This window comes from Salvelinus alpinus, chromosome 31 (genome assembly GCF_045679555.1).
Source record: "Salvelinus alpinus chromosome 31, SLU_Salpinus.1, whole genome shotgun sequence".
Lineage (NCBI taxonomy): Eukaryota > Metazoa > Chordata > Actinopteri > Salmoniformes > Salmonidae > Salvelinus > Salvelinus alpinus.
In genome coordinates this window covers 35107028-35131276 of record NC_092116.1, presented here as the reverse complement: position 1 = coordinate 35131276, position 24249 = coordinate 35107028, and the positions used below count along the sequence as shown (strand labels likewise).

Genomic DNA, 24249 nt, shown 5'->3' with positions numbered 1-24249 from the left:
AAAATCTGTTTTCACTGTTAAGGGTTAATGCCACACGGTCAAGGTTTGCACAGATCTGGAGGACCTCAGTAACGTTCCTGACATCCAATTGTGCTTCTAACCCTAACGGTTCTCTCGCTGTCACCCAAAAGCATTTGAAATTTAGGTCCTGGCTTCATTATGGGCCTACTTTTTTTCACGGTTGCTGCGCTCAGACTAAGCGAGCTACGGTCAAGCGGGGCATCTCGTTGAACTCGGCACAGCCTAGAGATAATGGTAATGCCATTGCAGGCTCTGTGTGTCTTTATTAAGCACCACACTGTGTCACTCCATCCTTGATGTGTGTGTGTGTGTGTGAGAGAGAGAGAGCTTTACTTTGACATCTGTTTGGAGAAATGCCAGGAGAATGTTACCTGCCCGAATGCTATGTGGTGTGTGTTTTAGTTATAAAATTAACTAGTTATCAAATTATAGGCTGAAAATTTACTTACCCCACTAAAGTAATTCATTTAACTTCTTGGATGTCCTGTTCACAGAGGGCAACGATGTGAGGCACCCATACATTCTAGCTAGCTAATACTGTACTGACCCTGTTCAGGCAAGTTTCCTCCCTGCCTCCAAATATTGTCATGAACATGAAGTACCCTGAAGATGAATAGATCAGTCTGGCCCTAAAAGATCAGACGGCATCAACATGTAACAAAACCAGGAGAAATGAATTATCTTACATCAAGTCATCCTACAAGTTCTAATTCAACATTTACTCATGTAAAGATGACGAGCATGTATTTTATTTTACAGGATGATATAATGCATGAAGCAAACAATAGAATGATTTAGTGAAATGTGAAGCTGTAGACTCAGTAAAGGGGTCTTTCATCCCTCTGTGGCCTGGAACAAGTCTTCAGCCTCAGAGTAGCATGGTTCTGATTGTGGACTCAGCTGAACTCCCGTGTGTGTGTGTATATATATATATATATATATATATATATATAGGAATGACATGTCGATGGAGGACCAAAGCTGCCATAACTACATTTAATATATGAAGAGATATCCACACAAGAAATACTGACTGATTTGATTCCACAGTCCAAGTCCTGCAATCAGAGTTAGGATGCTAATATTTGTAAACTCTTTCAGTTGCGTTCTGTGGGTGTCACCGAGTAGGCTGATGCCCCATTTCATGGACCCAAGAGCCATAAGCATAAAAAGGCCTTGCCTGTGCACGTGACTAAACCCCGCAACCCCTTCTTGGATGTCAATCTTTCTGATTTCCACCAATAAGAGTTGATGTCAGAGTGATTAGAGGGACAATAGAGTGCTGAGTACCAGGCAGTTAGCAAGTGTGGTAGACGACTAATGACCATCACCTGCATCAGAGCTTGGAGAAGCCTAATTACTACATGGTAATGTCCTGTAACTGCCGGTGTGGTTGTAATACAGTCACCATAACAGTCCTACTCCTTCCTCCACTTCCCAGAAATGAACTGGTTCAGATAAATTGTTCAGCATATCACACCAACAATAAAGTAAGTAAAACAACAGTTTAACCTGTTGGGGATGAGGGCGCTGTTGTGGCTATTTATGCTAATCGTGTAATTTTTTGAAACGGCTTCCCACAAAGTTCTTGATCGTACAATATGCATATTATTATTATTATTGGATAGAAAACAGTCTATAGTTTCTATAGGAGTTGAAATTTTGTCTCTAAGTGGAACAGAGCCCATTCTACAGCAATTTCCCTGACATGGAGTCAGATTCCAGAAATTTTGGCCACTGGTCTGGAGTCAGTTAAAAGGCCACTGTTATTGCTATGACTATACGGACACTGCTTACGTCTTCCCCTGGATGTCTTTACGTGATGACGATTTGAATCGTGTCGATTGCGCGTTCACAGGCACTATAAATTAAAAAGCCCTGAGGCTAATCATTCTTTTGGAGCTGCGTCATGCGCATAGAGGGCACCGACCCGCACCTGTTCCAAGCATTAGTGGAGGGAGTAATATTACTCGGGTCATGTTTCTACTCGTTATGGGAGTTAAAAACATCATAAGGTAGTTAATTTAAAGCGTTTTATAGCAATTTATATCCGTTTAGTGCGATTTTGGGACATTTATTTCTGAAAAGCTGTGAATTGCTGGGCACGCTTCCAGTTCATCCCGAACGCAGTTGGCATTTCCACATGGCAAGAGGACAGCTTTCCACCAAAAGACGATTTCTCCCAAGAAAGGATCCTTTGCCCAAGATACTGATGGAAGAACAGCTCAAGGTAGGACATTTTTATTATGATAAATCGTGTTTCTGTCGAAACATTTTAGTGGCTTAGGACGCCATGTTTTTTGACGTAGCTTCGCTTGGCGCAAGCTGTATTGAAAAGTAAGGATAATTTAAAAAATGTAATTCCGCGATTGTATTAAGAATTAAATTGTCTATCAATCCCTGTCCACCCTATATTTTTTAGTCACGTTTATGAGTATTTATGTATAAGAGTAGATCACTGTCTAAGTGGCGCACAGACTTTTTCTGACCAGCTGAGCTACATTTCACATTGTCTAACCATGATTTTGGTGGCTAAATATAAACATTTTCGATCAAACTCTATATGGATTGTGTAATATGATGTTACAGGAGTGTCATCTGAAGAATTCTGAGAAGGTTAGTGAAAAAATTAATATATTTTGGCGATGTTTACTTTTATCGCTCACTTTGGCTAGAATCAATGCTGGGCTGCTATGTGCTATGTGCTATGCTAATATAACGATTTATTGTGTTTTCGCTGTAAGACACTTAGAAAATCTGAAATATTGTCTGTATTCACAGGATCTGTGTCTTTCGATTCATGTATGCTGTGTATTTTTACGAAATGTTTGATGATTAGTAAGTAGGTAAACACGTTGCTCTAAGTAGTTTGTCTATTCCATTTGTGACGGTGGGTGCAATTGTAACCGATGCCATCTACCTGAAATATGCACTTTTTTCTAACAAAACCTATCCCATACCATAAATATGTTATCAGACTGTCATCTGATTAGTTTTTTTCTTGGTTAGGGGCTATAAATATCTTAGTTTAGCCGAATTGGTGATAGCTACTGGTGTTGGTGGACAAATAAAAGATGGTGGATTATGCTAATGTGTTTTTAGGTGCTAATGTGTACATCTTTACATATTGTGTCTTCCCTGTAAAACATTTAAAAAATCGGACATGTTGACTGGATTCACAAGATCTGTGTCTTTCATTAGCTGTATTGGACTTTAATGTGTGAAAGTTAAATATTTAAAAAAAATATTTTTTTTGAATTTCGCGGCACTGGTTTTTCAGTGGGGGTGGGGGGGGAGTGCCGCTAGCGCCACTCTCATCCTAGACAGGTTAATATCAGGATTTCTTCATGTATTGAATGTGAATCAGTTCCTGTAGTACAGTAAAGACAACTGTCAGTCTTCTACATCTCACTTCCAACACCTTTCATCTATAATTAGACAACAAAAAATACACATCAATAACCAGCTGCAAAGTAGTAACATTTAGTGAAAGAGTATGTATATACACACACCTTGGTGGAACAGTTGATAGCAGTGCCTGGTGGAGTCTCAGTACCCGGGATCTTCTGTCCGGTACTGGTCACACACCAACAGTAACCTACCAGAAAGACATGTTGCATATACAATATAAACACATTGAATTATCACATTCAACTGAATTGAGAATTTTGTGCGTGCGTGTGCACCAGTGTTAACCTGTAGAGCCCCAACATTGCTCGGGGGTGTATTGTCCATTGTCGTCACACGTGGGGACTTAGGCTCCAATTGAGCCATTTAAAGCGGCATCTCTGGCATCCTCACATGGGTTCTTGGGTCGTATCATAGCATCTGGACACAGGTAACATACATTGTAATGTGACCATAACATTGCAGGACAATATACATTTCTGGACATACATTCTGGAATCTTGGGGTGCGTCCACTATGTGCCATATTCAGAAGTAGTTTATACGGAATAGGGTTCCATTTCAGATGCAACCTAGGTACTTCCTGTCTAAATATTGAAGTCCTGCTACTTTTTTGAAAAGGCCTGTGGAATCAATTCTGTTTCTGTATTTTGTAGAAGAGCTGATGAAACTAAGACTGGAAATTGTATCAGTGTTATTTCCTGATAGTTGCTAGACAATCCAATCATACATCCAGTTGAATGATCAAACCATTCATATCAGAATACCTCAGTCCAGCATCTAGACGCCAATATTCATCTCTGGAACTAGAATGAGTAGCAGGTAGCCTGCTGTTTGAGAGTTGGGCCAGTAGTTCAAATCAGTGAGCTGACAAGTTGATATATCCGTCTATGTGCCCTTCAGCAAGGCACAACCTTCATTTCTCCAGTGTCAAGGTTGATAATGGCTGACCTCTCAGAGGGTGTCCCATGGAGAACCGGTTATGAATAGAAACACATTTCCAAATCACACCTGTGTATTAATACCTACATGTGTATGAAGTAGGACAGAGCAACAACAACAAATGTTTTTATTAAAATGTAGGTGAGTAGGTGAGAGGTATGTCACGCTTACCTCCCAGAGCAAAAGCTGTGCTGACAAGCAGAAGGATGGTCAATATCGCCATGGTGATCGTCTCCTGAGAGAGAAAGAGTGTAAGATTAGTTGAGCATTTTAAATCTGGAATGGCTGTGGGTACTATAGGAGAGGTTAAGGAAACCAACTGTAAGGTGCAAAACTTAAGCAACTGCCAAAGCAGAAATTTTCTAAACCCAGTACTGAGGTAGTGGAATAGTGGTGAGATTTTAATGGGTCTAGGAACGACAGATTTGTACCTTGTCAGCTCGGGGATTCGATCTTGCAACCTTTCGGTTACTAGTCCAACACTCTAACCACTAGCCCCCCGACACATAAACTACTGCAGCATAAATCACATATACAAAACACAGGGCTGAAACCCATTCAAAAGAGCGAGGAGTACCTCGAATAAATACACAGGAGGAGACCCGAAAACAGAAGCGCACAATGATACAACACGGGTGCACGGAAAGAGCAACAGTACCGGAGGGATCCGGGACAGAGAGGTTAAGGAAACCCTGTGTAAGCTACAAAACCTATGCAACTGCTAAGGCAGCATTTTCCCAACTCGGTCCTGGTGATCCCAGGTATCATCTCTTCAACCACTTACAATAGATTCTCCTTGCACACAGGAACATGGATGCTTCCCAAATGGCTTCTTATCCCCTATGTAGTGCACTACTTTGGACCAGGGGCCACAGTGAACTAAATAGAGAATAGCTCAGGGCCACAAAGGTAATATGGGCCCTCAACTCACAGGTAGGATTTCAGAAAGGGAGATTTCAACATCTGTTCATCTAACACTGTATGTGAATGTATCACAAATAGCCCTCTATTCCCTATGAAGTGCACTACTTTTGACCAGAGACCATAGTGAATATGTTGCCCTGGACAAATGTAGTGCACTTGTTTTGAAGGATAATGCTAATTCCACAAATGCCCAAATACCCTCTGGACACGCCCCTTTCCTGCTGACTCACCACACCTGAACTCACTCTGCTAATCACCAATTCCTCTTCCTGTCTTATGGTATATAAGCAGCTTGTTTAACCTGGGTTTGTTCAGTGTTTGTGGTGTCCCAGTTTCTTTATTGTTCCTGTTGTTGTTTGGCTAAAGTAAGTTTCTGCTATTGTAATGTTTCTAGGGTTTTAATTTCCTGCATTGTGACATAATATCCTGTTCATCCTAGCTTGTGTATTGTTATGGTGTAGCTAGCCCAGTATTAGACCTTTAATTTAACTGTAAGGGAATTGTTACAGGTTGTAAGATGAGGCATGGTCCAATGATGGTTCCTGCTAGCAGAATGTGTCTTACATCTATAATCCTGTAGACTGTTCTGCTCAGGTGCCTTTTGCACTGCGTCTCAGTGAACAAGGAACTATGAAATGCCGTTTTACTTTCAAGCTGTCTAGCTAATCCAACTCACCATATGGCCACCATGCTGGGCCAGACTGGAAGTAGAGGAAACATGGACGTGCAGAACAAAACATTGGCAGCCATATTTGGATGGGTAGTGTCTAAACTAATGTAGTTATTGATCACTGCTGTACATGGTGACTAACCAGAACTATCTAGTGTATTATGGATTGATCTTCAGAGGTGGAACACATGCTGCTAGCAGGTACCTCATTGAACCATGTTCTGCAAGTTGTTGCTATGGAATGTCCTTTGATCTTGCTTCATTAATTAATAGGTCTAATGTGGTGTAGCTTACTGGTCAGTCGTATGTTAATGTGGTGGGTTCCCTCCAGCACCACATCTTATCACAGCCTTTCCTGATGGCCATTTCACCTTACCTACTGGTGTTACAAGCCACTAAGCCTTACCTGCCAGCCTTGTGTACTGTGTGTTTATTTTTTGTTGGATAATAAAAGAACCAGAATGGAAAATGGTTCAACCATAATGCCCGGATTCTGAAAGATTTGGCAATAGCCAAAGCTGCAGGGCATTTCTACATTTGGGAACTAGAACTCTATTACTCCTGTCGGAGTGGAGAGAAATACCTGCCCAGAAATTCTCCTCAGCCCTGCTTAGGGATTAGGTTGGTGTTTAGGAAAGCAGACATATTCCTACTATCTACTGTATGGAGTTGAATCTGTGATTTTGATGGCTGCATTCTCTCAGGTGACTCCATGACCATGTTGACCAGTCTTCTGCTTCTCAGTGCTGCCTTTGCTCTGGGAGATGCAGGTAAGGGTCCACTTTTCTTGACTCGTTCTGTATTTTTCTTGTAGCAGAGGTGACTGACTTATCTACAATAAAATTGTAGCTGTGATTTGTACATCTGTCTCCAATAGCCTTTAAAGCCACATGTAACTTCTCCTTACAGATTCAATTCTAGAAGAAGACTTGTGTCCTTCCGGTTGGACCAAATATGGATCAAGCTGCTTAATGTTTGTAAAGACTACAAGGAGCTGGCCTGAAGCAGAGGTATCACCCTTACATCTACTGTGAATTTGAAGGGGAAGTGTTGTTGAAATTAGCTCTGACGTTACCTTAAAGGTGATACTTTCTTAAACGTGAAATACTGAACATTCCCTTTAAGATGGGAATTTTCTATAAATTGAATATTTAGTGTGTTGTGCCTCCTGTATATTGGGACCCACAGGAAATGGCTTAAGACAGAGATAAACTAGTATCTTTAAGAAATGTTTTAAAAGGGAGTTAGTTGTGATGGGCAATATTTGGTTGAGAGTCCAGAAGACAGATTCTCAGCTAGGCTGGCCGACTGACTAATACATGAAATGTCTTTGTTCCCATCTACTGCTTGGCTGTTATTGTAGATAATATTTTTCTTCACTGACTTGCCTAGTTAAATAAATACTTTCTTCTCTAGAGGCACTGTGTGTCCCTTGGTGATCAACTGGTGTCTGTACCCAACGTTGTGAAGTACCTTGGCGCAAACCTGGCATCTGTGCACAGCTCCGAGGAGGATCAGTTTCTACAGGCATTGGTCTTGGTGAAGACTGTTGGTTTCCCTCCTACCTGGATTGGCGGATTTAATTCTGTTAAGGTGGGACCATTAAGCATAGCGTCATATAGAGCCATTATTGCAAGTAACGCCGTTCCAGCTCAAGTGAACAGCAAACCTGGTTTAAATAAATGTAAACGTTAGGTGTGGCATGTAGGCTACCTGTAATTTGTTGATGTAGTTCTGTCTGAGCTGTGCCTAATGCTTTGTGTGGACCCCAGGAAGAGTAGCTGCTGCTTTTTAACAGCTACTGTAATGGGTTCCATATAAAATATCAAGAGTGCCCAGGAGATAGGTAGCCTCGCCGTTAAGACCATGGGGCCAATAAAGGCAAGGCTGCTAGTTTGAATCCCAGAGCTCACTGTGTGATTGATGTGCCCTTGAGTAACACCCTGAGCCTAATTGATCCTGTAAGTCATTCTAGATGAATATACTAAATTACTTCAATGTATTTAACTGTCAACTTCAGTAGGAGGCTTTTATACGTTAAACGGTTCTAGTTAAGTATAAATTTGATCAAAGTAATATATTTCAGACAGTCTTCTTGTAAACGTGTGTATGGGGTTTCTAGCTTCAACAGTTGTAGACTCCCGGGTGGCGCAGTGGTCTAGGGCACTGCATCTCAGTGCTAGCTGCGCCACCAGAGTCTCTGGGTTCGCGCCCAGGCTGGGCTGGGTTCGCGCCCAGGCTCTGTCGCAGCCGGTCGCAACCGGGAGATCCATGGGGCAACGCACAATTGGCTTAGCGTCGTCCGGGTAAGGGAGGGTTTGGCCGGTAGGGAGGGTTTGGCCGGTAGGGATATCCTTGTCTCAGTATGTAAAAATGTAATAAAATGTATGCACTCTACTGTAAGTCGCTCTGGATAAGAGCGTCTGCTCTTGGCCGGTAGGGATATCCTTGTCTCAGTATGTAAAAAATTTAAGAAAATGTATGCACTCTACTGTAAGTCGCTCTGGATAAGAGCGTCTGCTAAATGACTAAAATGTAAATGTAGACTTATGGTCTTTGAAATGCATTGGGATGATTGCAAATGTGAGGATTAGGCTCCATGTTCTTAACACAAGCAACAGTCCCAGTCAGATGGTTTTGAAGTAGTGGTAGCTTTAAGTGTTTGCAGGTGGAATAGAAAGGACTACATTTAGTTTGTATTCTGAAACCCCACTTTCCCCCCTCAGGCCAGGCGGTGGTTCTGGAGCGATGGCTCCGACTTTGATCACCAGAACTGGGCTAAAGGAAGGCCCGCTGCTGGTGCCAGAGAGACTTGTATTCATATCAACTTTGGAGGTACAGTAAGCCCAGTATCATTACTAATCCAGTCATCAAATTAAACTTATTCCTAGTTCATTTAACTATTTATTCTCATGTAGACTTTCCTACTGTTGTCGGTGTACAGCTGAATATTTCGGTTGTGTTTCGTCTTCAGCTCAAAAGCGTTGGAACAATGAAATATGTGGAAGGAGCTTGCCCTCGGTGTGCTCCCTGAGACTCCTGCCTCTTCGCCAGACTATACATTAAAAGCAGCAATGCTATTCTGTAGTGTCTGCATCCTTAATACTTCATTGTAATGTCAAATACTTTGTTGCTGTTAAATGAAGTCTCAGTTGCTACACAAATGTTGACGAATTGTTTGCAGCCAATAAAATGTGGACACTATTTTGTCTCATGAGTTATTGAACATGAATGATACGTTTTAGTTAGTACTTTTTCTTACTGGTCCCCTGTGGGACTCAAACCCACAACCCTGATGTTGCAAGTGCCATGCTCGACTGTGCCGCCAGGACATAACTGTCATTGTGCATCATTTTTAGTAAATGTTTACCTGTGAAATTACGCAATATGTTTCAGATACTGAAGGTTGATATGTTAATGAATTGTTTCATAAATTGTTTAATATAGAACTGAGAAGGTCATTAAGCATTATGCCTGTTTTGTTACCACTCTAAAAATACATGGTTTATATTCACCTAGGCAAATCCACTTTCTAGCTTACATAGACAACCTACTCCGGATGGCGCTATGTTGATTGTGCGCTGCCCAATGGGACTCAATCACGGCTGAATGTGCTTCAGGCTTGATTTGAACCAGGTACTGTGGCAACTCTTGCACCTAGATGCAGTGCCTTTCACTGCTGTGCCACTCAGTCGCAGGTTCCTGGAGTATCCTTTAGGGTTTCTTCAAATTGTAACTAGGCGGAACCCTTGTAAGTGATCCTTGAAGAAAAAATTAAATCATGAGGTGAAATGCCAGCGGAGCTTCAAGTCCAATGTTTTATGTCTGGGGTGTTCTCTATCCGTAGCCAGAATGCTCACCATGCACTGCAACATCAAACAGGATTCCAGTTACATTCATCAGTGGTGTAGGGAGGTTGAAGTCTGAACCCTAAACTTTTTTATTATACAGACTAACAAAACAAGCACATGACAGATTTCATACCTTGGTTTTTGTGGGGACAGCTTTTGCTAATAGTTTTAATACCTTGTCCATAACGTTGAGGCCCATGTGGTATTAATTGAAGAGGTGGATGTGATCTGTGTTACATTCCAATTGACATGCCTTGTCTGTGTACCTGCAGACAAGTGAGCAGTTCAGTCTTCTGCACGCAATACAGCTAACCTTATCTTACCTCATTATCCATTGAATTGGGAATATTTTCTGTGTAAGATTGGAAAATAGATGGTATCAAACAATTATTTAGATACAAGGAACAAACCTCTCCTTGCTCTTTCCATTTTTCAGTAAAAATGTCTTATGGCTGAAATCCTGCTAACGGGATCGATATGACAACAGCCAGTGGAAGTGCAGGGGGCCAAATTTAAACAACATTCAAACATGCATGTATCTCAAACCATTTTAAAGGTAATCTTGTTAATCCCACCAACGTGTCCGATTTCAAATAGGCTTTTCAGCGAAATCACCACAAACGATTGTTAGGTCACCGCAAAATCAGACTCATTTTTCCAGCCAAAGACAGGAGTCACAAAAAGCAGAAATTGAGAAAATGAATCACTAACCTTAGATCTTCATCAGATGACACTCATAGGACTATGTTACACAATACATGTTTTGTTCGATAAAGTTAATTTAAATGCAAAATGTTCATTTCACCATGTTCAGAAATGCCTCCGAAATTGCAGAGCCACGTCAAATAACATAAATACTCATCAACTATGATGAAAGATACATGTTTTACACAGAATTAAAGATACACTTGTTCTTAATGCAACGGCTGTGTCAGATTTCAAAAAGCTTTACGGCAAAACACACCATTAAATAATCTGAAAACGGCGTTCAGCCACAATAGCAAGCCATACAGTTACCCGCCAAATTATGCAGTCAACAAAACTCAAAAAGCATAAATCTAAAACTAACTTTGCTGATCTTCGTCGAAATGCACACCCCGGACTCCCACTTCCACAAGAAATGTTTGTTTTGTTCGGTAATGTCCATCATTTATGTCCAAATAGCTACTTTTGTTAGCGCGTTTGGTAAACAAATCCAAAGTCACGAAGCACGTTCACTAAAAGCTGACAATGTCCAAAAGTTCCGTAACAGTCAAAAACATGTCAAACGATGTATTGAATCAATCTGTAGAATGTGTTTAGCATCTTGAATAATGTTCCAACCGGAGAATGACATGGACTTCAGATGAGCGATGGAACAGAGCTCCCTCTCATGTGAACGTGCATGGTCAGGTCATGGCAGATCTGACTAATTCCCCTCTCATTTGGCCCCCCTTTACAGTAGAGGCATCAGACAAAGTTATACAGACTGTTGACAGATAGTGGAAGCCGTAGGAAGTGCAAACTCATTCATATCTCGCTGTGATTTCAATAGGATCTTGGTTGAAAATTGACCAGCCTAAGAACTCCCACTTCCGGTTTGGATTTTTTCTCAGCTTTTTGCCTGCCATATGAGTTATTTTATACTCACAGACATTCAAACAGTTTTAGAAACTTCAGAGTGTTTTTTATCCAATATGAATAATAATATGCATATATTAGCAACTGGGTCTGAGGAGCAGGCAGTTTAATCTGTGCACCTTTCATCCAAGCTACTCAATACTGCCCCTTCAGCCATAAGAAGTTAAGCACCTGCTAATGTCCTTTCAAATCGAAATGTTTGTTGGGCAGGTAGGTTCCTGCAAGAACCCCCACCAGCTAAGGAGGTTCCTTGATGAACCCCACCTTCTATGGGGTTCTTGGAAGAACCTTTTGTGGGCCATTTTCAGTGCCAAGAACTGTATGGTTTTAAAGAACAGAACTTTAGAACTCCAGTTGAACCCCACATTTTTAGAGCGTACTTGGACTAGGATTCAAAAGTTACTCTCACATCTGAGCTATCTTTGTTGCAGGTGCATGGTTACAGTTGAGTAAGATGAAGAACACTGTTCTTGCTAGTCTCACTGCTCTAAAGCTGTACGTATCGGCCTCAAAGCCTTCGTCAGAGCTTTCAGTGTTCACAACCTGACCACACCATCAAAAGACAATATGGCGGATGTTTTGCTGTACACACAAGCCTCACAAGACTCGTCTGAAGGTATGATGCAGCTTACACCAAATCCTGACTGCCATCAGCATGACGCAACAGGAACCGGGATTCATCGGGCCAGGCGATGTTTTCCACTCAATTGTCCAGCTTGCATGATACCTGCCATTCTCTTTCGACCTTTCATCAACGAGCTGTTTTCGCCCTAAAGACCTGCCACTGACTGGATGTTTTTTGTTTGTCACACCATTCCCCTTGCTGACAAGTGTATAAAATCGAGCACGCAGCCATGCAATCTCCATAGACAAACATTGTCAGTAGTATTTTCTTACAGGTGAGCTCATTGACCTTCAATGTGACACCGTCATAGGAAGCCACCTTTTCAACAAGTCAGTTTGTAAAAAGACTGCCAGGAGAATGCCAACTGCCCGAATGCATAGTGCCAACTAAAGTTTGGTGGAGGAATAATGGTCTGGTGCTGTTGTCCATGTTTCGGGCCCCTTAGAATCTAGTGAAGGAAAATCTTAATGCTACAGCGTACCATGACATTGGAGATGATTCTGTGCTTCCAACTTTGTCGCATCAGTTTGGGGAAGGCCTCTTGTTTCAGCATGACAATCCCCCCATGCAGGTTTATACAGAAATGGTTTGTTGAGATTGGTGTGGAAGAACTTGACTGGCCTGCACAGATCCCTGACCTCAACCCCATTGAATACTTTTGGGATGAATTTGAACGCCAACTGTGAGCCAGGCCTAATCGCCTAAAATCAGTGCCCGTCCGCTCTTATGCTCGAGACTGAATGGAAGCACGTGCCCGCAGCAATGTTCCAACATCTAGTGCAAAGCCTTCCCAGAAGAGTGGAGGCTGTTATAGCAAAAGGGGACCAACTCCATGATTTTGGAATGAGATGAAACAACCAGGAGATATGAATCATCTTTCATCAAGTCATCCTACAAGTTCTAATACAACATTTACTCATATAAAGAGCATGTACTTTATTTTACAGGATGATATAATGCATGAAGCAAACAATGGAATGATTTAGTGAAATGTTAAGCTGTAGACTCAGTAAAGGGGTCTTTCATCCCTCTGGCCTGGAACAATTCTTCAGCCTCAGAGTAGCATGGTTCTGATTGTGGACTCTGCTGAACTCCTGTATATATATATATTGGAATGACATTTCGATGTCGACGGAGGACCAAAGCTGCCATAATTAAAATGAATATAGAGAAACCCACACAAAGGAAATACTGACAGATTTGATTCCACAGTCCAAGTCCTGCAGTCAGTGTTAAGATGCTAATATTTTGTCAACTCTTTCAGTTGTGTTCCGTTGGTGTCACTGAGTAGGCTGATGCCCCATATCATGGACCCAAGATCCACAGGCATTAGGAAGGCCTTGCCTGTGCACGTGACTAAACCCCACAACCCTCTTCTAAGCTGTCCATCTTTCTGATTTCCACCCATCAGAGTTGATGTCAGAGTGATTAGAGGGACAATAGAGTTCTGAGTACCAGGCAGTTAACAAGTGTGGTAGACTACTAATGACCATCAGCAGCATCAGAGCTTGGAGAAGCCTAACTACTACATTGTCACATGGAATTTAACTTCCTTCATGTCCTGTAACTGCCGGTGTGGTGGTAATACAGTCACCATAACAGTCCTACTCCTTCCTCCACTTCCCAGAAATTAACTGGTTCAGATACATTGTTCAACATATCACACCAACAAGTAAGTAAATCAACACTTTAATCTCTGGATTCTTTATGTATTTATTTGTATGGAATGTGATTCAGTTCCTGTAGTACAGTAAAGGCAACTGTCAGTCTTCTACATCTTACTTCCAACACCTTTCATCTACAATTAGACAACAAAAAATACACATCAATAACCAGCTGCAAAGTAGTAACATTTAGTGAAAGAGCATGTATATACACACACACACCTTGGTGGAATAGTTGCTAGCAGTATCTGGTGGAGTCTCAGTACCCGGGATCTTCTGTCCGGTACTGGTCACACACCAACAGTAACCTACCAGAAAGACATGTTGCATATACAATATATACACATTGAATTGTCACATTCTACTGAATTGAGAATTTTGTGCGTGCCTGTGCGCCAATGTTAACCTGTAGAGCCCCAACATTGCTCGGGGGTGTATTGCCCATTGCCGTCACATGTGGGAACGTAGGCTCCAATTGGGCCATTTAAAGCGGCACGTCGAGCAACCTCACATGGGGTCTTGGGTCGTGTCATAGCATCTGGACACAGGGAACATACATTGTAATGTGGACATAACATTGCAGAACAATATACAATTCATGACATACATTCTGGAATCTTGGGTTAAGTCCCCTATGTGCCCTATTCAGAAGTAGTTTATACGGAATAGGGTTCCATTTCAGATGTAAGCTAGGTACTTCCTGTCTAAATATTGAAGTCCTGCTACTTTTTTGAAAAGGCCTGTGGAATCAATTCTGTTTCTGTATTTTGTAGAAGAGCTGATGAAACTAAGACTGGAAATTGTATCAGTGTTATTTCCTGATAGTTGCTAGACAATCCAATCATACATCCAGTTGAATGATCAAACCGTTCATATCAGAATACCTCAGTCCAGCATCTAGACGCCAATATTCATCTCTGGAACTAGAGGAGTGGCAGGTAGCCTGCTGTTTGAGAGTTGGGCCAGCAGTTCAAATCAGTGAGCTGACTAGTTGATATATCCATCTATGTGCCCTTCAGCAAGGCACAACCTTCATTTCTCCAGTGTCAAGGTTGATAATGGCTGACCTCTCAGAGGGTGTGCCATGGAGAACCTGTTATGAATAGAAACACATTTCCAATTCACACCTGCGTATTAATACCTACATGTGTGTGAAGTAGGACAGAGCAACAACAACAAATGTTTTTATTAAAATGTTGGTGAGTAGGTGAGAGGTATGTCACACTTACCTCCCAGAGCAAAAGCCGTGCTGACAAGCAGAATGGTGAATATCGCCATGGTGATCGTCTCCTGAGAGAGAGAAAGAGTGTAAGATTAGTTGAGCATTTTAAATCTGGAATGGCTGTGGGAACTAGAGGAGAGGTTAAGGAAACACACTGTTAGGTACAAAATTTAATCAACTGCCAAAGCAGTATTTTCTAAACCCAGTACGGAGGACCCCAAGAAGAGAGTACGGGCAACACGGTGCTACTAGTCTTCTGCCAAAACTCAGGTATCATTTCTTCAACCACATACAATAGATTAGCCTGGCACACAGGAATATGTATCCTTCCCAAATGGCTCCTCATTCCTTATGTAGTGAACAACCTTTCACGAGGGCCTACAATGAACTACATAGGGAAAGGGAAGCATTACAGATATTGTCAGACACTACCCAATTACTGCAAAGGTACGGATTAGTCTATGCGCTTAAATTCAGGGGGCCGCTCCACAAAATGGCACAACTATATATTGTACTACATTTGACAAGGGGCAAATAACATTTAGGTACCATTTGAGATGCAGATAGTCTATTAAATAATGATGCACTCTCACCTTCTGCACTCTTCCAAGGGATTCAATGGGTGTCTCTCTCTCTGTTGTCTGTGAGTTATGGTCTACCTCTTCCACCTCTCCTTTTAAAGGACCTGTCACAGGTGTGACTAGTTAACTCATTAACCCAACAAGAGATCCCGTTGTCGGGCCAATAGTTAGTGGTGTTAATCTATTAACCTGTTTGGGATAGGGGGCAGCATTTTCACTTTGGATGAATCGCGTGCCCATAGTGAACTGCCTCCTACTCTGTCCCAGATGCTAATATATGCATATTATTATTGGATAGAAAACACTCTAAAGTTTCTAAAACTATTTGAATTATGTCTGTGTATAACAGAACTCATATGGCAGGCAAACTTCCAAACAGGAAGTGAGAATTCTGAGAAGGGTCAATGTGAAAGTCATCGCCTATTCAATTCCCTGTAATATATGGATCTGTTTGCACTTCCTATGCCTTCCACTAGATGTCAACAGTCTGTAGAACGTGGAATGAAGCTAGTGTGATGTGGGGCCGGATGGGAGCTATTTGAGTCAGTGGTCTGGCAGAATGCTAGTTCCTGGTCACTTGCGCTACTCATGAAACGGCAATGTGTGCCATACAGACATGAAGAAATGCTCCGGTTGGAACGTTATTGGATATATATGATAACAACATCCTGAAGATTGATTCTCTACTAAGTTTGACCAGTTTTTTCGACTTGTAATATAACTTTCTGAGGTTTTCGTCCGACGTATGCCTGCATCTGCGCCAGCGTTTGGACACGTGTACTACACATGCTAGCTAAAGTTGCTCATCTTGCAGGTGCCTTGGTGGAAGAGTGGGGTAACATCTCACAGCAAGAACGGGCAAATCTGGTGCAGTCCATGAGGAGGAGATGCACTGCAGTACTTAATGCAGCTGATGGCCACAGCAGATACTGACTGTTACTTTTGATTTTGACCCCCCCCCCCCCCCCCCCTTTGTTCAGGGACACATTTTTCCATTTCTATTAGTCACATGTCTGTGGAACTTGTTCAGTTTGTCTCAGTTGTTGAATCTTGTAATGTTCATACAAATATTTACACATGTTGAGTTTGCTGGAAATAAACGCATTTGACAGTGAGAGGACATTTCTTTTTTTGCTGAGTTTATATGTAACATGTTTTTAACTTGTCCATTTCTGGTAGGTTACTGTTGGTGTGTGAACAGTACTGGACAGAAGATCCGGGGTACTAATACGCCACCAAGATCAACTGTTTCACCAAGGTACACACTCATTCACTAAATGTTAATCCTTTGCAGCAGATTCTGAATGTTGTTTTTGTCTGTAATTGTAGATGTGAACGTAGATGAAAGCCATTGGAACGAAGATGTTGAAAAGAAGGACAGTTGTCTTTACTGTACTACAGGAACTGATTCACGTTCCATTAAAATAAATGAAGAAATCCAGAGATTAAACTGTCAATTTTACTTTCTTTATTGTCGTTTTGATATGCTGAACAATTCATCTGAACCTGTCCATTTCTGGGAAATGGAGGAAGGAGTTGGATTCTTTTAAATGAACTTTTTAAGACAACATATTTTGCTACAGGGGTACAATAATAACCATCTTACACAATAAACCTATTGCAAGACATTCCCTACATAGTACACTGCTTTTGACCAGGGCCTATAGGGTCACAACTAGTCCACTATGTAGGGAACAGGGTTCTATGTGGGACATACGTCATCCATCTATTCCATTGTCCTGTTCTTCCAGAAATACAGAAAGTCACCTTGATGACAAGGTTTGGTGAAAGAGAGGCTTGACCCTCACAAAGAAAAGGCACGCTAGCTATTCACCCTCTCCCACCTTCTCTCCTCCTCACAAAGGAATGCTGCTGGTCCATTTCTCTCTTCCAATACTTTAGCCTTAAGACATTGATCTATCACCTCTTATCTTGCAGACTGTTTTAAATTAAATCACACAGAGATTATGTGGTTTATGGTATTTTTTGCACAATACTTTTGCACTACGATTATGTAAAAACCCACAAACTTCTGCTAAAAATAGCCACCGCTAGCTGAGAATCATTGGGAGTGGTGGGGCAGGCTGTGCCTGTCCTCCTCTCTTTTTGTTGCATTTTCAACGGTCTGAAAGATGCTGGAAATGAATATCTTGTTAATGCAAAGACCAGGAAACTCTGGAAATAAATACAAGTCGATTATTTCAATTAATGGCTCTGAATGCGCTGTCAGCATGCAGCCAAAAGTTACCAACCACTTTTGGAGCTAACTAGCTGGTGCTCAAATGTAATTCTTATGTAGACAGCCGATGAGAGTTGTGTTCATAACATGGCTAACTTACCTAGCTAACATTACCTAGCTAACAAAACAAGTTATATTAACAGGATAGATAGCTGGCCATTAGCAACATTGGGTTGTCAATGAGACAGAGCTCGCTAACCAGCTGAGCCAGAAAACAATATAACAAAATAATAATTTTGTATTTGAAAGAACTCCAACAGACTCTGCATTTCAGGAATCACAGTAGCAAGTATCTCTGGTGCACTGTTAAAAATATGTAGCCATTTAAACTATTAGTTTTTCAATAAACTCTTTTTTGTCATCCTCTCAATGGATTTCATGTGTTGTAAACATGAGCTCTTCCAAGTTGTTGGACTTGACGACGGTTGCTATTCATTGGAGCTCTACGATCAGTTGCCCAACATTCTGGGGCAAAAGGTCAGTTAGACAGACGGCAGATAATTCAAATGAATTCAACATTCCAGAGCTTATAGTTAAAATGATGCTGCAACTAAAGTCTATCTGGTCACATCACAATGATGACAAGAGGTTTTCCTGCTCATTATTTATCTTCTTCTGAAATGTCATTGTGTTTCCAAGACATTGTAATGCACTTCAGACTACATCTTCATCAGCTTTAATTAGGTAGAATTAAGTATCTTCATAACCATATTGTGACCCAATATGCAGCACATGAATGTGTTACAAAAGTTGAATACCTTCACTTTGAATTGACCCCAACCCTGTCAAACAAATAGATGTCGGACAGGTCCAGCAGGTTTTGGGCTGGACAGAAAGTATGCGGACGGTTGAAGGATGAGAGAGAGAGAGAGAGAGAGATTGAGAAAAATAGAGGGAGGGGTCTGACTGGACAGGTCCTTAAATAGAAGTTGAGGGAGAGGTAGAACTCAACTCACAGGCAGGACAGAGAGAGACCCAGTGAAGACCTTTGAAGATCTCTGAAGAAGTGAAGCTACAACTGAAGACTTCAGAAGGTGAGATTTCAACATCTGTTCATCTAATACTGTACCTGATTGCGTCCCAACTGACCTCCTATTCCCTTTGTAGTGAGCTACTTCAGACAAGGGTCCATATTACCTTTGTGGCCCTGAGCTATTCTCTATTTAGTTCACTGTGGGCCCTGGTCCAAAGTAGTGCACTACATAGGGGATAATAAGCCATTTAGGAAATATCCATGTACCTTTGTGCAAGGAGAATCTATTGTAAGTGGTTGAAGAGATGATACCTGGGATCACCAGGACCGAGTTGGGAAAATGCTGCCTTAGCAGTTGCATAAGTTTTGTAGCTTACACAGGGTTTCCTAAACCTCTCTGTCACGGATCCCTCCGGTACTGTTGCTCTTTCCGTGCACCGGTTTCGGAGGCCAACGTCACCGGCCTCTAGGAACTGAACTGTGTCATTGCCCACACCTGGTCCACATATTCTCCCCTGAATAGTAATTGTATGTTTGTGCCCTTTGTTCTCATTCGATTTAGTGTTCCAATGTCCGTTGGTCGTGTGAGTACCTGTGCGTTGTGTTGGCTTTCGTGCCGCTGGTATTGTGCATAGATGATTACGAGTCTCGTCCCGTGTATTTATTTGAGGTACTCTTCGCTCTTTTGAATGGGTTTCAGCCCTGTGTTTTGTATACGTGTTTGTTTGGTTATAAAAAAGAATTGCATGCAGTGGGCATAATACAAGTCAAAATAAAACCCTTTGCTTTTATAATTAAAGGATTGACGCTTTATGGTTACGTGATGACATCACGTAGTCCAACAAACAACGATTAATCAGACTCATTTTCCACAACAATTTGAAACCTTTTTGTTCCATTCTTGGACTTCACTGTTCTCCATTCATCTTTCTCGCTAACTGTACTCAACTTGATTTCAACTTCAAATGACACTTTTGCTACCGCCATCTCCACCAACCTCAACACAAAACTCGATAGGGAGGGGTCTGACTGCATGGGTCCTTAAAAAGGGGAGGAGGGAGACGCAGGACTCAGTCTCAGCCAAAGGGAGCGTTAGAACTCAACTCACAGGCAGGATTTCAGAAAGTGAGATTTCAACATCTGTTCATCTAATACTGTATGTGATTGTATCCCAAATAGCCCTCTATTCCCTATGAAGTGCACTGCTTTTGACCAGAGCCCATAGTGAATATGTTGCTCTGGACAAATGTAGTGTACTTGTTTTGAAGGATAATGCTAATTCCACAAATGCCCAATTACCCTCTGGACACGCCCCTTTCCTGCTAACTCACCACACCTGAACTCACTCTGCTAATCACCAATTCCTCTTCCATTCTTATGGTATATAAGCAGCTTGTTTAATCTGGGTTTGTTCAGTGTTTGTGGTGTCCCAGTTTCTTTATTGTTCCTGTTGTTGGTTGGCTAAAGTAAGTTTCTGCTATTGTAACTTCTAGGGTTTTAAATTCCTGCGGTGTGACATAATATCCTGTTCATCCTAGCTTGTGTATTGTTATGGTGTCTAATACTGGGCTAGCTACTTTTAATATAACTGTAAGTGAAGTGTTACAGCTTGTGAGAGGAGACATGGTCCAAAATGTCCCTGCTAGCAGAATGTGTCTTACATCTATAATCCTGTACACTGTTCTGCTCGGTTGCCTTTTGCACTGCGTCTCAGTGAACAAGGAACTATGAAATGCTGTTTTTACACCCCCCCCCCCCCCCCCCCCTCAAAATCAAACAGATTCATTCCATGTTGTGCTCAGCTGTCTTGCTAATCCCCCTCACAACATGGGCACCATGATGGGCCAGACAGGATGTAGAGGAAACATGGATGTGCAAATGCCAGAGCAAAACTTTGTCAGACATATTTTAATTGGTATTGTTAACTAGATTTATTTGTTGCTCAGTGCTGTTAATGTTGACATATCAGAACTATCTAGTGTACTATGGATTGATCTTCAGAGGTGGGACACATGCTGCTAGCAGGTACCGCATTGAGCAACGTCTAGCAAACTGTTGCTATGGAATGTCCTTTGATCTTGCTTCATTAATTAATAGGTCTAATGTGGTATAGCTTACTGGTCAGTCGTATGTTAATGTGGTGTATTCCCTCAGCACCACATCTTATCACAGCCTTTCCTGATGGCCATTTCACCTTACCTACTGGTGTTACAAGCCACGAAGCCTTACCTGCCAATCTTGTGCACTGTGCTTTTATTTTTTGTTCAATAATAAAAGAACCAGAATATAACTTTGTTCAATCTTAATGTCAGCATTCTGAAAGATTTGGCAATACCCAAAGCTGCAGGGCATTTCTACATTTGGGAACTAGAACTCTATTACTCCTGTCTGAGTGGAGAGAAATACCTGCCCAGAATTTCTTCTCATCCCTGCTTAGGGAATAGGTTGGTGTTTAGGAAAGCAGACATATTCCTGTTCTAATCTACTGTATGTGGAGGAAGATGCTTAGTCCTTCATTAGTTGAATCTGTGATTAGTACTGGGATACATCTGATAAGTGTAATTCTGGGGTATGTGGAGAGGTCAGGGGAACACTTCCCCTACACGCTGAAGTACTCGGACTTGGTTTTGATGGCTTCACTCTATGTTTCTCTCAGGAGACTCCATGACCATGTTGACCAGTCTTCTGCTTCTCAGTGCTGCCTTTGCTCTGGGAGATGCAAGTAAGAGTCCACTTTTCTTGACTCGATCTGTATGTTTCTTGTAGCAGAGGTGACTGACTGATTTACAAATAATATTGTAGCTGTGATTTGTATATCTTTCTCCACTAGCCTTTAAAGCCACATGTAACTTCTCCTTACAGATTCAATTCTAGAAGAAGACTTGTGTCCTTCCGGTTGGACCAAATTTGGATCAAGCTGCTTAATGTTTGTCAAGACTACAAGGAGCTGGCCTGAAGCAGAGGTATCACCCTTACATCTACTGTGAATTTGAAGTGGAAGTTTAATTGAAATTAGCTCTGACATTACCTTAAAGGTGATATTTTCTTAAACGGCAACACATGACTGATGTGAAATTCTGAACTTCCCTTTAAGATGGGAATTCTCTATACTTTTGAATATTTAATGTGGAGTCGTGCCCCCTGTATATTGGGACCCACGGGACATGGCTTAAAACGCAGATAAACTAGTATCTTTAAGAGTATGTTTTAAAAGGGAATTAGTTGTGCTGGTCAATATTTGGTTGAGAGTCCAGAAGACAGATTCTCAGCTAGGCTGGCCGACTGACTAATACATGAAGTGTCTTTGTTCCCATCTACTGCTTGGCTGTTATTGTAGATAATGCATTTCTTCACTGACTTGCCTAGTTAAATAAATACTTTCTTCTCTAGAGGCACTGTGTGTCCCTTGGTGATCAACTGGTGTCTGTACCCAACGTTGTGAAGTACCTTGGCGCAAACCTGGTATCTGTGCACAGCTCCGAGGAGGATCAGTTTCTACAGGCGTTGGTCTTGGTGAAGAATGTTGGTTTCCCTCCTACCTGGATTGGCGGATTTAATTCTGATAAGGTGGGACCAGTAAGCACAGCGTTATATAGAGCCATTATTGCAAGGAACTCCGTTCCATCATCTTGCTCAAGTGAACATCAAACCTGGTTAAAAAAAATACAATGTCAGTTGTAGCATGTTAGCTACTTGTAATTTGTTTATGTAGTTCTTTCTGAGCTGTGCCTAATGCTTTGTGTGGACCCCGGGAAGAGTAGCTGCTGCTTTTTAACAGCTACTGTAATGGGTTCCATATAAAATATCAAGAGTGCCCAGGAGATAGGAAGCCTCGCTGTTAAGACATTGGGGCTAATAAAGGCAAGGCTGTTTGAATCCCAGAGCTCACTGTGTGAAATCTGATGTGCCCTTGAGCAACACCCTTAACCCTAATTGATCCTGTAAGTCATTCTAGATTAATCTACTAAATTACTTCAATGTATTTAACTCCACTTCATTAGGAGGCTTTTGTACATTTAAAGCAGTTCTAGTAAAGTATAAATTTGAACAAAGTAATATATTTCAGACAGTCTTGTAAACGTGTGTATGGGGTTTCTAGCTTCAACAGTTGTAGACTAGTTATGGTCTTTGAAATGCATTGATGATTGCAAATGTGAGGAATAGGCTCATGTTCTTTACACAAGCAACAGTCCCAGTCGGATGGTTTTGAAGTAGTGGTAGCTTCAACTTTTGTTTCAGGTGGAATAGAAAGGACTACATTTAGTTTGTATTCTGAAACCCCACTTTCCCCTTTCAGGACAGGCGGTGGTTCTGGAGCGATGGCTCCGACTTTGATCACCAGAACTGGGCTAAAGGAAAGCCCGATGCTGGTGCCAGAGACACTTGTATTCATATCAACTTTGGAGGTACAGTAAGCTGTCATTCACTGATCCAGTCATCAAATTAAACTTATTCTTAGTTCATTTAACTACACTGCTCAAAAAATAAAGGGAACACTTAAACAACACACTGTAACTCCAAGTCAATCACACTTCTGTGAAATCAAACTGTCCACTTAGGAAGCAACATTGATTGACATTAAATTTCACATGCTGTTGTGCAAATGGAATAGACAAAAGGGGGAAATTATAGGCAATTAGCAAGAGACCCCCAATAAAGGAGTGATTCTGCAGGTGTATTTAATGTAACAGTATAACTTTAGTACGTCCCCTCGCCCCGACCTCGGGCGTGAACCAGGGACCCTCTGCACACATCAACTGACACCCATGAAGCGTCGTTACCCATCGCTCCACAAAAGCCGCGGCGGTGAGAGCGCCGAATCCTAACCACTAGTCTATTCCATTTGCGCAACAGCATGTAAAATTTATTGTCAATCAGTGTTGCTGCTTAAGTGGACAGTTTGATTTCACAGAAGTGTGATTGACTTGGAGTTACATTGTGTTTAAGTGTTCCCTTTATTTTTGAGCAGTGTATTTATTCTCATGTAGACTTTCCTACTGTTATCGGTGTACAGCTGAATATTTCGGTTGTGTTTCGTCTTCAGGTCAACAGCGTTGGAACAATGAATTATGTGGAAGGAGCTTGCCCTCGGTGTGCTCCCTGAGACTCCTGCCTCTTCGCCAGACTATACATTAAAAGCAGCAATGCTATTCTGTAGTGTCTGCATCCTTAATACTTCATTGTAACGTCAAATACTTTGTTGCTGTTAAATGAAGTCTCAGTTACTACACAAATGTTGACGAATTGTTTGCAGCCAATAAAATGTGGACACTATTTTGTCTCATGAGTTATTGAACATGAATGATACGTTTTAGTTAGTACTTTTTCTTACTGGTCCCCTGTGGGACTCAAACCCACAACCCTGATGTTGCAAGTGCCATGCTCGACTGTGCCACCAGGACATAACTGTCATTGTGCATAATTTTTAGTAAATGTACACCTGTGAAATTACGCAATATGTTTCAGATACTGAAGGTTGATTTGTTTCTGAATATTTGTTTCATAAATTG

General features: G+C 41.5%; 1 protein-coding gene and 1 pseudogene across 6 annotated transcripts; one reads left to right on the top strand and one right to left on the bottom strand.

Moving 5' to 3' along the window:
• Positions 1 to 3349: 3349 nt before the first annotated feature.
• The window catches only part of LOC139561571 (saxiphilin-like), a 35796-nt pseudogene continuing 14896 nt past the window's right edge, over positions 3350 to 24249 (bottom strand).
• Positions 5571 to 24013, top strand: LOC139561547 (ladderlectin-like). Of its 6 annotated transcripts, XM_071378763.1 has the most exons (7): positions 5600 to 5659; positions 6465 to 6585; positions 6669 to 6734; positions 6874 to 6974; positions 7381 to 7557; positions 8691 to 8799; positions 8939 to 9171. In XM_071378763.1, the coding sequence occupies exons 3-7, from the start codon at positions 6677 to 6679 to the stop codon at positions 9028 to 9030; spliced, it is 537 nt and encodes a 178-aa protein (XP_071234864.1). In that variant the 5' UTR covers positions 5600 to 5659; positions 6465 to 6585; positions 6669 to 6676; the 3' UTR covers positions 9031 to 9171. The 6 variants fall into 6 exon arrangements, with proteins under 6 accessions (XP_071234863.1, XP_071234864.1, XP_071234862.1 ...); XM_071378762.1 differs by lacking the exon at positions 6465 to 6585 and having other exon boundaries at positions 5571 to 5659; XM_071378761.1 differs by lacking the exons at positions 6465 to 6585; positions 6669 to 6734; positions 6874 to 6974; ... (1 more) ...; positions 8691 to 8799; positions 8939 to 9171 and adding exons at positions 21399 to 21461; positions 21602 to 21702; positions 22130 to 22306; positions 23037 to 23145; positions 23784 to 24013 and having other exon boundaries at positions 5611 to 5659.

What these genes read in the sequence shown, in the direction of transcription:
- LOC139561547 (XM_071378761.1), top strand. Translation starts at nt 21,404, where the DNA reads ATGACCATGTTGACCAGTCTTCTGCTTCTCAGTGCTGCCTTTGCTCTG. An exon ending in GGAGCTGGCCTGAAGCAGAG is followed by an intron (nt 21,703 to 22,129) that starts GTATCACCCTTA and finishes TTTCTTCTCTAG; the next exon opens with AGGCACTGTGTGTCCCTTGG. An exon ending in GCGGATTTAATTCTGATAAG is followed by an intron (nt 22,307 to 23,036) that starts GTGGGACCAGTA and finishes TTCCCCTTTCAG; the next exon opens with GACAGGCGGTGGTTCTGGAG.